This window comes from Callithrix jacchus, chromosome 1, assembly GCF_049354715.1.
Source record: "Callithrix jacchus isolate 240 chromosome 1, calJac240_pri, whole genome shotgun sequence".
NCBI lineage: Eukaryota > Metazoa > Chordata > Mammalia > Primates > Cebidae > Callithrix > Callithrix jacchus.
The window spans coordinates 81,026,997-81,041,189 of record NC_133502.1 but is presented as its reverse complement, the minus strand read 5'-3'; the positions used below and the strand labels follow the sequence as shown (position 1 = coordinate 81,041,189).

Sequence of the window (14,193 nt, the reverse complement as noted above, 5' to 3'; positions counted from 1 at the left end):
ACTCTCTACAAGGGAACGTTTGAAAGGCAAAAGTTCTCAAGTTCTGGTACCAATTACTAGTAATAATGTAATGCCACATATCTGAATCTTAGATTCTTCATCTGTCATAGGTGCATGGTGTAGAAAAATATATTATAAACTGGAAATTATAAGAACATTTTATGTTCTACTTTTTACATTTCTATATGATTTTAGATGTTGTGTTGGTTTTCAATTAGAAATGAAAACAGGCTGGGCGTGGTGGCTCACTCCTGTAATCCCAGCACTTTGGGGAGGCCAAGGCAGGCGGATCATGAAGTCAAGAGATCAAGCCCATCCTGGCCAACATGGTAAAACCCCATCTCTACTAAAAATACAAAAATTAGCTGGGTGCGGTGGTGGATGCCTATAGCTACTTGGGAGGCTGAGGCAGGAGAATCGCTTGAACCTGAAAGGCAGAGGTTGCAATGAGCCGAGTTCGCACCACTACACTCAAGCCTGGCGATAGAGTGAGACTGTCTCAAAAAAAAAAAAAACAGAAAAAAAGAAAAATAATTTTTCTAAGTAAGTCAGATTCTTTTCAAATAATTCTATTCTTCATGCAAAAAGAAAGGTAAGCCTTCATATTTTCCAAAATATAAAATTAACATATACATATTAATCATAAATAACCAGCATCCTCCCACTTACCTTTAATCTTCACGTATTGCATTTCTGGATTAACACAGACGGCAAGGTTACTAGGTAGAGTCCAGGGAGTGGTTGTCCAAGCAACTAAAGATACAGTTTCATCTTCTTCCAAAGGGAAAGTTACAAATACTGAAGGGTCTTGAACATCCTGAAATAAATTGAGGTAAAGTATTGTTTTACAAATCCACAATGACAGACACCTAAGAAAAAGGAACTGATCCTAAAGATAAATCTTCAGGATAAACTGAAGAATCACTTGTCAGACTTATAAAAATAAAATAGCAAGAAATTCCAAGTAAAAAATTTTTTAAATATTTTAAAAATTATTTTTAAAAGCATATTTAGTTGTCACAAATTAAATATTTTAAGACACCTGGTGACTGGTTTTTTTTTTTTTTTTTTGACATGGAGTCTTCCTCTATCACCTAGGCTAAAGGTGGTATCATCTTGGTTCACTGAAGCCTTCGCCTCCTGGGTTCAAGTGATTCCTGTGCCTCAGCCGCCCAAGTACCTGAAATTACAGGCACATGCCACCACACTTAGCTAATTTTTATATTTTTAGTAGGGATGGGGTTTTTCTATGTTAGTCAGGCTGGTCTCAAACTCCTGACCTCAGGTGATCCACCTGCCACAACCTCCCATAGTGCTGTGATTGCAGGCATGGGTCACCATGTCTGGCCTCTGGTAACTTTTTAAGTAATTTCTAAAGAGGAACATACAATGGAGGTTTCAGTATTATGATTATTTATTTTGTAAGTCCATGAAGAGTTAGGTCAAAAAGATCCTACTAAAGCAACACATACTTAAAATTGTAATAAACCCATATAAATTCAGCTCATTAAATAAAAAAACAAGATTGTCTCCAGCTCTCGGGCAATGTTTCAACATGAAAATATCAAAGATTTAAATATAAACAGCTCTAAAAAAATCAGTCCCCAACAAAAACCAACTGCAATTTAAATAAAGTGACACAAGAGCTGTTGGTCACACAAGAAAAAACCTGAAATAAGGGACACTACTATTTTTTTTTTCATTGTATTTTAGGTTTTGGGGTACATGTGAAGAACATGCAAGATTATTGCATAGGTTAACACATCGCAGTGTGATTTGCTGCCTTCCTCCCCTTCACCTATATCTGGCATTTCTCCCCATGCTCTCTCTCCCCAACTCCCCACCCCCCGCTGTCCCTCACCTATTTCCCCTGCAACAGACCCCAGTGTGTAGTGCTCCCCACTGTGTCCATGTGTTCTCATTGTTCAACACCCACCTATGAATGAGAACATGCAGTGTTTGATTTTCTGTTCTTGTGTCAGTTTGCTGAGAATGATGGCTTCCAGGTTCATCCATGTCCCTACAAAGGACACGAACTCATCGTTTTTGATGGCTGCATAATATTCCATGGTGTATATGTGCCACATTTTCCCTGTCCAGTCTATCATCAATGGGCATTTGGGTTGGTTCCAGGTCTTTGCTATTGTAAACTGTGCTGCAATGAACACTCGTGTGCATGGGGACACTACTATTGGCCTGTACCTCCTCAAATATGTCAGTATTACGAAGCATAAAGAGACTAAAGAGCTGTTTGAGACTAAAGGCTGGAGACATATCACTGCCGGAAGTACAAAATGTAGGTCTTTTTTGTTTTTCTTTTGTTTCTTTTCCTTTTTCTTTTTAAACTATAAAGGACACTGCTGAGACAAGCAGAACCTGAATAAGATCTATACATGAGGTAATAGAGTATCAATGTTAATTTTCTAACTTTAGTTATTTAAACCAATGTTATTGATTTTAGGAAATATGTAGTTTTCATAGGAAAAGGGCCATAATTCTTGCAAGTTACTTTCAAAGGGTACTGTACCCCACTTCTATAAAAAGAGAGACGGATAAAGCAAATGTGGCAAAAGGTTAACATTTAGGGAATCTAGTTGAAGGAGATAAAGAACTCTCTCCACTTTTCTGCAAGTTTGAAAATATGTCAAAATTAAATATTTTTTCTTGGTCAAAAAAAGCAAAACCTATTACATTAAGATACATCATAAATCCAATGTAGAAAACAAATCCTTCATCTTAACAGAGCTTTAGTATAGTAACTGGCAATATTTTCAGCACTCAGTAAAAAGTGGTCAAAGTGACTGACGGTGTGAGCGACATTCCACACCGGGTCTACTTGGGAATAACTACTGTGATCACAACCATTCAACTTCTACCTACAAAACTCAATGCTGAATAAAGTCTCTACATTTCACGTACCTTATAATTCTGGTGTGACTCAAAGTTGGAAAGTGGAGTGTTACATGCAGTAGAGAAGGGCATGACTTTCACACCTCTATAAACAAGGCCTTTATCATAGAGTTGTTTGAAGACCCACCTGATAAGAGATGGAGTTTCACAATTACATAACCAAAATTCTATTTCTTAAAATGGAAACATTTATGTCATTTTCTGTTTAGAGTGTCTGTCTGCCAAGTAAGGGAAAAAACAATGTCCTTCATTGGAAGACTAGCTGGTAAATTAATCAATATAGTAAGACATTAGGCAGACATTACAATGTTAATATCTACTAACATTGAATGATGTTTAAAACATGTTGATTAAGAAAAGCAACTGGCAGGCCAGGCGCAGCAGCTCACACCTGTAATTCCAGCACTCCTGGAGGCCAAGGCAGGTGGCTCACCTAGGTTAGGAGCTCAAGACCAGCCTGGCCAACATGGTGACACCCCATCTCTACTAAATATATAAAGATTTGCCGGGCGTGGGGGTGCCTATAATCCTAGCTACTCAGGAGATTGAGGGAGGAGATTCACTTGAACCCGGGAGGCGGAGGTTGCAGTGAGCCGTGATCATGCCATTGCACTCCAGTCTGGGCAACAGAGCCAGACTCTGTCTCAAAAAAATAAAAGAAAAGTCCTACATTCAACAACAAACCTATTCCCAAAGATTTCGGAGAAATAACGATGGACTCAAAAATAAACTGATTCATGCTAGTGTACTTTTCCAATAACCAATACAACAGAATATTCATAGAATATTTATCATATTTACAATTTTAAATAAACCTACCAGACACTTTCCATGAATTCTGGATAAAGAGTTTTGTAGTCATTGTCAAAGTCAATCCACCGGCCAAGTCTGGTAACGGTAGACTTTAAAATATTAATATAGAACAGTATTAGACAATATTTATAATTGTACATCAATGTGTACTTACCTCTACTGTCACCACATAACGGAAATTTCGGGAAAACAGAATAATCAACGGTATGAGTAAATATATATTGCAAACAACATTCTATGTAAGGTAAACAACCAGTTTTCTTGGCACTCATTCTACGTGCACAAAATGTTATTTGTAAGTATAAATATTCATTTATACGAGGCTACCAAAACCACCACTTGGCAAATACCACAGGCATAATTATTGCTGGCACAAATCATTCATGGATGTTAACATTAATGAGTGAATGTATGACAAGAAAAAGAATATTTGGGGCCAGGCGTGGTGGCTCATGCCTGTAATCCAAAGCACTTTGGAGGCCAAGGTGGGTGGATCACCTGAGGTGGGGAGTTCCACACCAGCATGGTGAAACCCCATCTTTAAAAAAAAAAAAAAAAAAAAAAAAGAATATTTGGAAAGAATCTCCCCATAAGATACTTATTAATTACAAAGGAAAAACTACAACTTTACAAAGCAGAAGGTTGATAGATAGCACCTCTATCAAGTGAACAAAGTTATCACCATCAATGGACATAGCAACAACACATGCCACCTGATACAATGCACTGAGAAGGGCATGGCATCACTTCTGTGGCATTCTCACCAAAAATGTATAACCTAAATTACATCAGGAAACCTCAGACATTGAGAGACATTCTATTTTTTTTTTTTTGAGACAGAGTTTCGCTCTTGTTACCCAGGCTGGAGTGCAATGGCGCAATCTCGGCTCACTGTGACCTCCACCTCCTGGGTTCAGGCAATTCTCCTGCCTCAGCCTCCTGAGTAGCTGGGATTACAGGCACGCGCCACCATGCCCAGCTAATTTTTTGTATTCTTAGTAGAGACGGGGTTTCACCATGTTGACCAGGATGGTCTCGATCTCATGACCTCGTGATCCACCCACCTCGGCCTCCCAAAGTGCTGGGATTACAGGTGTGAGCCACCACGCCCGGCGTGAGAGACATTCTATAAAATGCTGCTCTGCAATCTTCAGAAATGAGAAGGCCATGAAAGACAAAGAAGGACTGAATAAAATGTCCCATACTTAAGAAGACTAAGAAATCATGACAACTAAATGAAATATGTGATTGGTCCAAATAAAAATTAATGGGGCAATTGCTTTTGAAAATTTGATTAATATTGCCGGGTGTGGTGGCTCATGCCTGTAATCCCAGCTCTTTGGGAGGCTGAGGCAGGTGGATCACGAGGTCAAGAGATCGAGACCATCCTGGTCAACAAGGTGAAACCCCGTCTCTACTAAAAATACAAAAAATTAGCTGGGCATGGTGGCGCATGCCTGTAGTCCCAGCTACTCAGGAGGCTGAGGGAGGAGAATTGCCTGAACCCAGGAGGCAAAGGTTGAGGTGAGCCGAGATTGCGCCATTGCACTCCAGCCTGGGTAACAAGAGCGAAACTCTGTCTCAAAAAAAAAAAAAAAAAAAGGAAAAAAGAAAATTCGATTAATACTATGGTTATTGAAGATGTTAGCAGTTGGGAAAGAAGAATGAAAGATATAGGGGAATTAATTTTATTTTTGTAATTGTTTACTAATTTTATTTTGAAATTATTTCAAATAAAAAGTTAAAAAATTTTTAAAAGTATTTGAGAAAAAAAGAAGAGGCCCATATCCATGTTATGCTTATCAGAATTTTTCCCTATTGGTGATTAGTTAAGAAAGGTAGACCAAGTTCAGCACATGGAAGTCAGAAAATGGTTCAGTTTAAGCTAACAGTTTTTCTACAAAGAAAAAAATTAATAAATAAAAAAAGCACAAGGGACCATAAACCATCTCAATGCCCATTTAATAACTACAGTTTCTGTTCATTCTACTGACAATAACCCTACATACCTTCCACTCAGTAGAATATCTCATCACAATTGCTCGGCACTGACTGTTATACTCTGCAATCCCCATTTTGGCCACATCCTCTGGTCCTCTGATTCCTAGTGTCTTATCAATTTCATATTCCTGAAAATTTGTGATAACATTGTTACCATGTGCCTCATGAAACAACTGCAACTATGCAACTCTAGAAAATAAAACAAATCGAACTACAAATATAGAAATGAAGTAGAAGAAAAGGTCTACAGTCAACATTCGTATTTAACATATTATATGATGAAATCTAATGCTTATAAAAAAATCATAACATTATAAAGCTGGACACTCAAACATACCACAGGTAAGCCATGACAATCCCATCCAAATCTTCTGTCAACATGAAACCCACTCTGGTGAGCATATCTTGTAACTATATCTTTAATTGTCCCTGCAAGTATATGTCCATAATGAGGCAGTCCAGTTGCAAAAGGAGGACCATCATAGAAAGTAAATCTAAGAGGTAATAAAAATATATCAAGTCACTTAAAAAAAGCAAAAATTTAAAGCATTTTTCTATAGATAGCTTTTGTCATAGTGAAGTCTTTTTGGAAGGAGAAAACCAGCAAGATCAGAAAATTGGCAAATATAATTGATTAGATATTTACTGGTGGACCTGCCTTCAGAAAGGCTACAATTGTGGTAGAGCTGGCAGAGACCTCCATTTGATTAGCCATTTTTCATTTATTAGTTCCATGACGTAAGGCAAGTTATTTATTCTGATCTTGAGTTATCTCATCAGTAAAATAGAGCAATAAACCCCTATCTCATAAAGTTTTTTACCAGAGGAGAAATATAATGAAAACAGTGATTGGCCGGGCACGGTGGCTCACGCCTATAATCCCAGCACTTTGGGAGGCCAAGGGTGGATCACGAGGTCAAGAGATCGAGACCATCCTGGTCAACAAGGTGAAACCCCGTCTCTACTAATACAAAAATTAGCTGGGCATGGTGGTGAACGCCTGTAGTCCCAGCTACTCAGGAGGCTGAGGCAGGAGAATTGCTTGATCCCAGAAGGCGGAGGTTGCGGTGAGCCGAGATGGCGCCATTGCACTCCAGTCTGGGTAACGACAAAACTCCATCTCAAAAAAAAAAAGAAAACAGTGATTAAAGGGCTAGTCTTTTAGGTAAATGAGAACTAAAGGCAGAAGGCACTACAGTAGCCTTCTACAGGGTACTTACTCATTCAATGTATGTATCTACTACTGAATACCCACTATATAGAGGGCTGGAGGATTCTGGGAATACAAAGATGAAGAGAGTATCTACTTTAGGCCGCGAGTGGTAGATAACGCCTGTAATCCCAGCACTTTGAGAGGCCGAGGCAGATGGATCACTTGAGGTCAGGAATTCAAGACCAGCCTGGACAACATGGTGAAACTCTGTTTCTACTAAAAATACAATTGGCTGGGCATGGTGGCGGATACCTGTAATCTCAGCTACTTGGGAGGCTGAGGCAGGAGAACCACTTGCATCCAGAGGTGGAGGTTACAGTGAGTAGAGATCACACCACTGCACTCCAGCCTGGGCAGCAGAGCAAGACTCCATCTCAAAGAAAAAAAAAAAAGAGTATCTGTTTTAATGGGATTCAGTTTAAGAAATAACTTTTTTTTTTTTTTTTCAGATGGAGTCTTGCTCGTCACCAAGCTAAAGTGCAGTGGCGCAATCTCGGCTCACTGCAACCTCCGCCTCCTGGGTTCAAGCGTTTCTTCCGCCTCAGCCTCCCGAGTAGCTGGGACCACAGGCACGTGCCACCACGCCCGGCTAATTTTTTTGTATTTTTAGTAGAGACAGGGTTTCACCGTGTTGGTCAGGATGGTCTCAATCTCTTGACCTCGTGATCCACCCGCCTTGACCTCCGAAAGTGCTGGGATTACAGACGTGAGCCACTGTGCCCAGCCCAAGAAATAACTATTCTTAAGGACATTCCCTTTACCTAAGAAATTCACATACTTTGGTTTATGTTTCGATTGCTTTAAGCATTCCTGAAAACAATTAAATTTAGTCCAAAACTCCAAGATTTTTTCTTCTTCAGCAGGAAAATTTATGTTTTCTGGAACTTGTTGAACCATTTTGTTGCTGTAAAAGAAATCAAATTTGTTACTGTCAAAAGCGAAATCTAGGAATAACAGTGTACCATATTATTAACATGGGTGTATGTATATGACACTATCCATACTTTAAAAAAATTATAGCTTTATTGATGTACAATTTACATACTGTAATGTACAGTGTACAATTCAGTGGCTTTTTAGCATATTTACAAGGTAGTATAATTATTATCTAATTTCCTTTTTTGATGTTCATTATATTATTTATTGTAGTGAAAATGTGTCAAAAATTAATTGTCCAACAATAAGAGAACAGTTAAATACATGATACTTTTATATTTCAAAGAGAAGTTAACAAAATTGAAAAAATTCATCAAAAATATGGAACACTTCACAAATATGTGTGTCACCCTTGTGCCGGGGCCATGCTAATCTTCTCTGTATCATTCCAATTTTAGTATATGTGCTGCTGAAGCGAATACTACTACTATGTAATTTCAAAATGTTTTCAACCTCCCCTCCCCACCAAAGTGCTCCATGACCATTAGCAGTCACTCCCCATTCTTTCTTCTCCATAGCCAGTAGCAACAACTTATCTTCTTTCTGCTTCTATAGATTTACCTATCCTGGACATTTCATATAAATGGAAAAATTTACATAAATCATCTAAATGTGGCCTACTGTAACTGGTTCCCTTTCTCCAGCACATTTTCAAGGTTCATCCACAATGTAACATGTATTCATACTTTATTACTTTTGATAGCTTAGTAGTATACCATTTCATGAATATGCCACATTTTGTTTGTCTATTCATCATTTCTTGGACACCTGTATTGTTTCTACTTTTTGGTTATTGTGAATAATGCTGCTAGGAACACTCATGTACAAAATTTTGTGTGGATCTACATTTCATTTCTCTTGGGTATGTAACTAGGGGCAGAATTTCTGGGTCACATAATTCTGTATTTAACTTTTTGAGAAAATGCCAAAATGTTTTCCAAGGTGACTGTACTATTTTACATTCCCTCAGCAGTGAATAAGGATTCTAATGTCTTTATATGCTACCTAACACATCTTATTGTTCATCTTTGGATTACAGTCATCCTGGGAGATGTTAAATAGTATCTTGTAGTTTTGATTTGCATTTCCCTAAAGACTAATGATGCCGAGCATCTTTCCATGTGCTTATTGGCCATTTGCGTATCCACTTTGGATAGATATTTATTTATTTATCCTTAGCCTAGTTTCTAATTAGGCTTTTTTATGGTTGAGTTTTAAGGGTTATTTATCCATTCTGGATACAAATCCTTTAGCAGATATATGATTTGTAAAAAGCTTCTCTTGTTCTGTGGGCTGTCTTTTTATTTTAGTGATGGTATTTTTGAAACACAAAAATTTTTAATTTTAATGATGCCCAATTTGTCTATTTTTGGTTTTGTTGCTTAAGCTTTTGGTGTCATCTAATAAACCATTACCTAAACAAGGTTACAGACTTTTAGCTTACATTTAGACCAAGAATCATATTGAGTTATTTTTGTATATGGTGAGGGAAAGGTACTCGGTATGACTTAATATTCAGTAATGGTAGACAATATTTCCAAAAGCAAGAAAATCCTGGAAATTCTATCTGACGGTGCAAAAACTCATTAATAATCTGAAGTAAAAAATCTCAAAGTAACCTCTCTAAAAATCTCAATAAATCTCTTAAGAATTTTCTTACCCACACTCACATGACAGAAATCAGTTCTCTTGAAATAACTTCATCTTCTCTTTGAGGAAAACTGGTATAGTTTTAATCTCACATTCGAATATAGATTCCAATTTTCCATTTTACCCTTTTTATTTCTTATTCATGATTTTTATGAAGGATAAGTTTAGTCTCTAGTGAGAAGTCTTAAAGTGTCTTTTAAACGTTTTGCTAATAACCTCATTCAGAGACACTTGATATATCTGTGATTGAAGTATCTAGTGAGCTGACCTAAGCATCTAGAGAGCATCCTTGAGACCTTTCCTTCCCAAAATCTATTTTTCATTAACAATTCTAACAAGGTGGGTGCAAGATTTCCAAGTCAACAGTGGATTACAAGGGAATACAATTGCTAATAAGAGAACAACAGAGAAGATAAAAAAAAACCTTAAGTACTCAAGAACCACAACAGTCCAGGGTAATTAACTCTACAAAAAAAGACACATATATCAAACAGTTCTCAAAGCATCAAAAGCATCATAGTCTAAGCAAGTTATTGATTCAAGTTATCAAAAAAAAAAAAAAGGCTGTGACAAGTAGTACCTTTCATTTTCTTTCACCTTCATTAAATTTTCAGATGTGTGAGTGCTTCTGAGTTTAAGAAAAAACAGGATAAGAACAGTTGGGCTGTTTAATTAACTGAAATAGCTATTTCTGATCACAGTATACCATCAATAAGTATTAAACAGAAATTGCAAGGTTTTAGATGTTCAACTCTTATTACAACCTCTAGCCTTTCAAGGATCAAAAGAAGTGTTTGTGCAATTACTGATTTATTTAGGTACATTGGGTACCTTATCAGAGGCCAACTGAAACTTATGAGATTGTTATCTGAAGACTAACAGACCTTTAGATATCAACACATTCGTTCATCACTTCTAAGACCTTTGTCACTTCTTCAAGGCTGGTCCTACAATGGCCCACATCTATGGGAGCTTTTCTCTTTTAGACAGAGTCTTGCTCTGTTGCCCAAGCTGGAGTACAGTGGTGCAATTTCGGCTTGCTGCAACCACTGCCTCCTGGGTTCAAGCAATTTTCCTGCCTCAGCTTCCTGCCTCAGATTACAGGTGCACGCCACCATGCCCAGCTAATTTTTGTATTATTTTAGTAGAGACAGGGTTTCACCATGTTGACCAGGCTGGTCTGGAACTCCTGACCTTGCGATCTGCTTGCCTCGGCCTCAAAGGGCTGGGATTATGGGTGTGAGCCACTGTGCCCAGCCTATGGGAACTTATTACAGATGGAGACTTACCAGCCTTACCTCGCACCTAGGAGTCAGAACCTGCATTTTAACAAGATCCCTAGGGAATGAAAATTCACATCAAAGTTTGAACATCACCACTCTTGCACTGTTCTGACAACTATTCAGGAATGTCTATCTGAATTTTTGTTTTTGAGAAAATAATATTTAAGCTTTCTGAGAAGAAGGACATACTTTTTTTTTCCCCAGTGTCTCACTCTGTCACCCAGGCAGGAGTACAGTGGTACAATCACGGCTCACTGCAGCCTTGACCTCCCTGGGCTTGGGTGATCCTCCCAGCTTAGTCTCCCTAGTAGCTAAGACTTCAGGTGCGCACCACCTCACCCAGTTTTTTGTGTGTGTTTGTTCATTTTGTATTCTTTGTAGAGACAGGGTTTTGCCATGTTGCACAGCTGGTCTTCAGTTCCTGGGCTTAAGTGATCCTCTTGCCTCGGGCTTCCCAATGTGCTGGGGTTACAGGCATGAGGCACTGTGCCTGGCCAGCTCACTCAGTTTTTACAGTGTTTTTTAGGGAATCTCTGCTTTCCCTCCGAAATTAAAAATCACTGCACTATTATGCCAAGCATAAAGACTCAGTATAACAGGATTGACTATTCAGGAAGAACCATGTTCCAGTGACCGGGCTATGGCGGCTGCTGAGGAAAAGCAGCCTCCATGCATAAATCACAGGATTGCTATGGCCCATCGTATCCACTGGAGAGCTGCACATACACCACAGCATCCAGCAACCACAGGGCAGGGGACAGGGTAGGTTAACCTTGCCAGGTTGTGCAGAGGGATGCCATCCCCTTTGTTTTGTTCTTATAATCCAGGCCCTTCATTCTTCCCTGTTCCACAACTCCTTCAGGCCACCTTAACCTCAACTTCCCGTTCGGCAATTTCGAGACCACTCTCCTTAACATCCCCTTCAAATTATTCACATTCTCTTCATAATATTTCGCCTCGATATATTTCGGAAACGCAAACTAAAACCATTGTTTTGTTTAAAATTTCATAATCTTTCTTTCCACAGTTGCTCCCGTTTTTAACTCTACCGTATTAGCGGTTCCAATATTCTTCTCATTACCTAGGCAATGCATTTCTGAGTTATCCTGATACTAATCAGAAGACAGACACATCCAATTAATCATCGAGTCATATGGATTCTACCTAGAAGTCTATTTCTTTTCCATTCTCCTCTAAATCCATTTCTGTTTTCCCTTTTTATTCTCAGGGCTTCATAATTATGTCAAATGTAACCTCAAGGAGGGACCATTTCAAACCTTTCCTCAATTTAGTTATATCCTATGAACATGTGCTCCACAGGTATACTCACGCAAATGTACAAAATACGTATGCAGTGACATTCACTGAATAATTGTTTCTACAGGCAAATAACTGAAAACAATTTAAATATTCACAGTGAAAAGCAAATTACGGTACATCAATAAAATAATCATGCAGCCCTTAATGATAATAAACTAAGACATACAAAAATACGTATTACCTACACATAAAGTCACAGCCGTACCAACTGATACTATGTATAATGTATCCTTTTCAAAAGATTTTACTCATTTCAAACACCGCCTCATTAAAAAAAGGCGACCATAAACTCAGCCTGGAAATGAACGAGAGGAAAGACCTGAAGAAACACGTTCTTTTAAAAATTAAGTCTAGTGCTACTGTTTTGGGGTTGTAACGCGTGCGTGCCCCTCGCCTTTGAGGGCCGGATCCTGCAGGGAAGAATGGGCGTACCTGAGGGTCCCCGCGTACCTGGATAGCCGCGCGGGCCAGCAAGTCTAGCAGCAATTCTGCCGGCAAGAGAGCTATGAGCCGGCGCGCGGAGGTGATGCAACGCGCTGACAACGCGAGATCGAGGGAAGAAGCCTAGCTCCTCACCGGCCAATCAATACGCGCTGCCTGACACCTACCAACAAGCCAGGCGGCTATTCGTTGCACCGGACTTGACTACGCCCTCTCGTCCGGATGGTGCCGCAGTTGTACTTGCTGGTTTTGCGGCTCCACAAGGAATAGGAACCCTCGCTGAGCGCAGGGCTGGGCTGCCGTGTTCGTGCTGCTGGTATCTGTTCCATTATTGTAGACCGAGGTCGCACTCGGGTTGTGGGCAACTCTGAGTAGGTAAAGGCCCACAGGGAAGCAGCAGCTAGGTCGGGGCTCATGTTATCTTATTTACATTTGTCGGTATTTATCTGACTGGACTCTTCTTACCTGAAATTCATATCGACAGACAGCAACCTCGAGAGGTGACTTCAATAATTATGCTTTTGGGGCCTGAGCTGGTGACCCCAAAGTCGCTTCTCAGATCGTAAATGGCCATTTGAAGTGATAAAACAAAAGAGAAGAAAGAGCCTGACAACCAGATTTAAAAGTTTTATTGCAGGCCAGGCGCGGTGGCTCACACCTGTAATCTCAGCACTTTTGGGAGGCCGAGGCAGTGCAGTGGCACGGTCTCGGCTTACTGCAGCCTCAACACTCCCTGGGGTCAGATGATCCTTGCACCTCATCCGGGACCAACTGGCTAGAACTACAGGCTAGCACCACCACGCCCGGCTAATTTTTCTATTTTCTGTAGTAATGGAGTCTTGCTATGTTGCCTAGGCTGCTCTCAAACTCGTGGGCTCAAGCAATCTGCCTGCCTCAGCCTCCCTAAATGTGACTACAGGCATGAGCCACTGCGCCTGGCCTGCATATTTATTATCATTGCAGTAAGTCTGCATAAATACTAGATAAATTAAATTGCTGGAGGTAGAAACATGGAGACAAACGCTAGAGAAATTAAATTTAAGGTGGTTTTATCTGGGGAGCAGGAACTGAGGATAGGTAAGGCTGCTTGATGTTACTTATTTGTTGGCTTGTGGAGCATGTGCTGGATTCAAATTATGGCCACACATTCTGACACTCCCCCACTGAGAAGTGAGGATCTGTGTCCCCTCCCTTTCATTCTGTTTGGGCTGTCAGTTTAAACCTGTAGAATACAGTGAAGTGACTGAGCCAGTTTCTGGCCCAGGTCTTAAGAGACTGACAGCATCTGCTTCCTGCCTCTGAGAACACTTGCTCCTAGAGCTTTGTTGCTCTGCTGTAAGAAGCCCATGAACAGGCAGACTGGGCCATCTTAGAAGCAGATCCTGTAGCCTTGGCTGAACCACCCCAATGAAAGCACAGGGAGCACAGATGAACAGTCCCTAGTGAGTCTTGACCAAATTGCATTATTTGTGAGTAAAAAAAATGAATGTTACTGAGATAATTTGCTATGCAGCAATAGAAAATAAGGTATACATGTTATCTATATCAGGAGAAGGTGGAACGTGTAAATTATTTATCTTGCTGCGTAGTTGTCCCCACTCTCCTTGAAGTCTGAAGTTTTGGAAA

The 14,193-nt window shown here is 39.6% G+C and overlaps 1 protein-coding gene and 2 non-coding genes across 10 annotated transcripts in view; all 3 read right to left on the bottom strand.

Moving 5' to 3' along the window:
• IARS1 (isoleucyl-tRNA synthetase 1) overlaps positions 1-12,627 on the bottom strand; it is an 84,154-nt gene extending 71,527 nt beyond the window's left edge. For 2 of the 8 annotated variants that reach the window (XM_078365977.1, XM_035301265.3), the window contains exons 1-8: positions 12,559-12,627; positions 10,104-10,151; positions 7,716-7,841; positions 6,062-6,218; positions 5,733-5,852; positions 3,730-3,812; positions 2,920-3,037; positions 670-817 (exon numbers count right to left, since the gene is read on the bottom strand). In XM_078365977.1, the coding sequence (XP_078222103.1) occupies positions 670-817; positions 2,920-3,037; positions 3,730-3,812; positions 5,733-5,852; positions 6,062-6,218; positions 7,716-7,841; positions 10,104-10,126 (775 nt within the window). In that variant the 5' untranslated portion in view covers positions 10,127-10,151; positions 12,559-12,627. Of the gene's footprint in view, positions 1-669; positions 818-2,919; positions 3,038-3,729; positions 3,813-5,732; positions 5,853-6,061; positions 6,219-7,189; positions 7,311-7,715; positions 7,842-10,103; positions 10,152-12,558 lie in introns of all 8 variants that reach the window. The other 6 variants (XM_035301254.3, XM_078365982.1, XM_035301258.3 and 3 more) reach the window with 4 other exon arrangements.
• On the bottom strand, positions 8,189-8,295 carry LOC118148061 (U6 spliceosomal RNA). The gene has a single exon (XR_004734842.1). It is a non-coding gene; the product is annotated as a U6 spliceosomal RNA (small nuclear RNA).
• LOC118148520 (small nucleolar RNA SNORA84) lies at positions 11,426-11,558 on the bottom strand. Its single transcript, XR_004735353.1, has one exon. It is a non-coding gene; the product is annotated as a small nucleolar RNA SNORA84 (small nucleolar RNA).
• Positions 12,628-14,193: the final 1,566 nt, after the last annotated feature.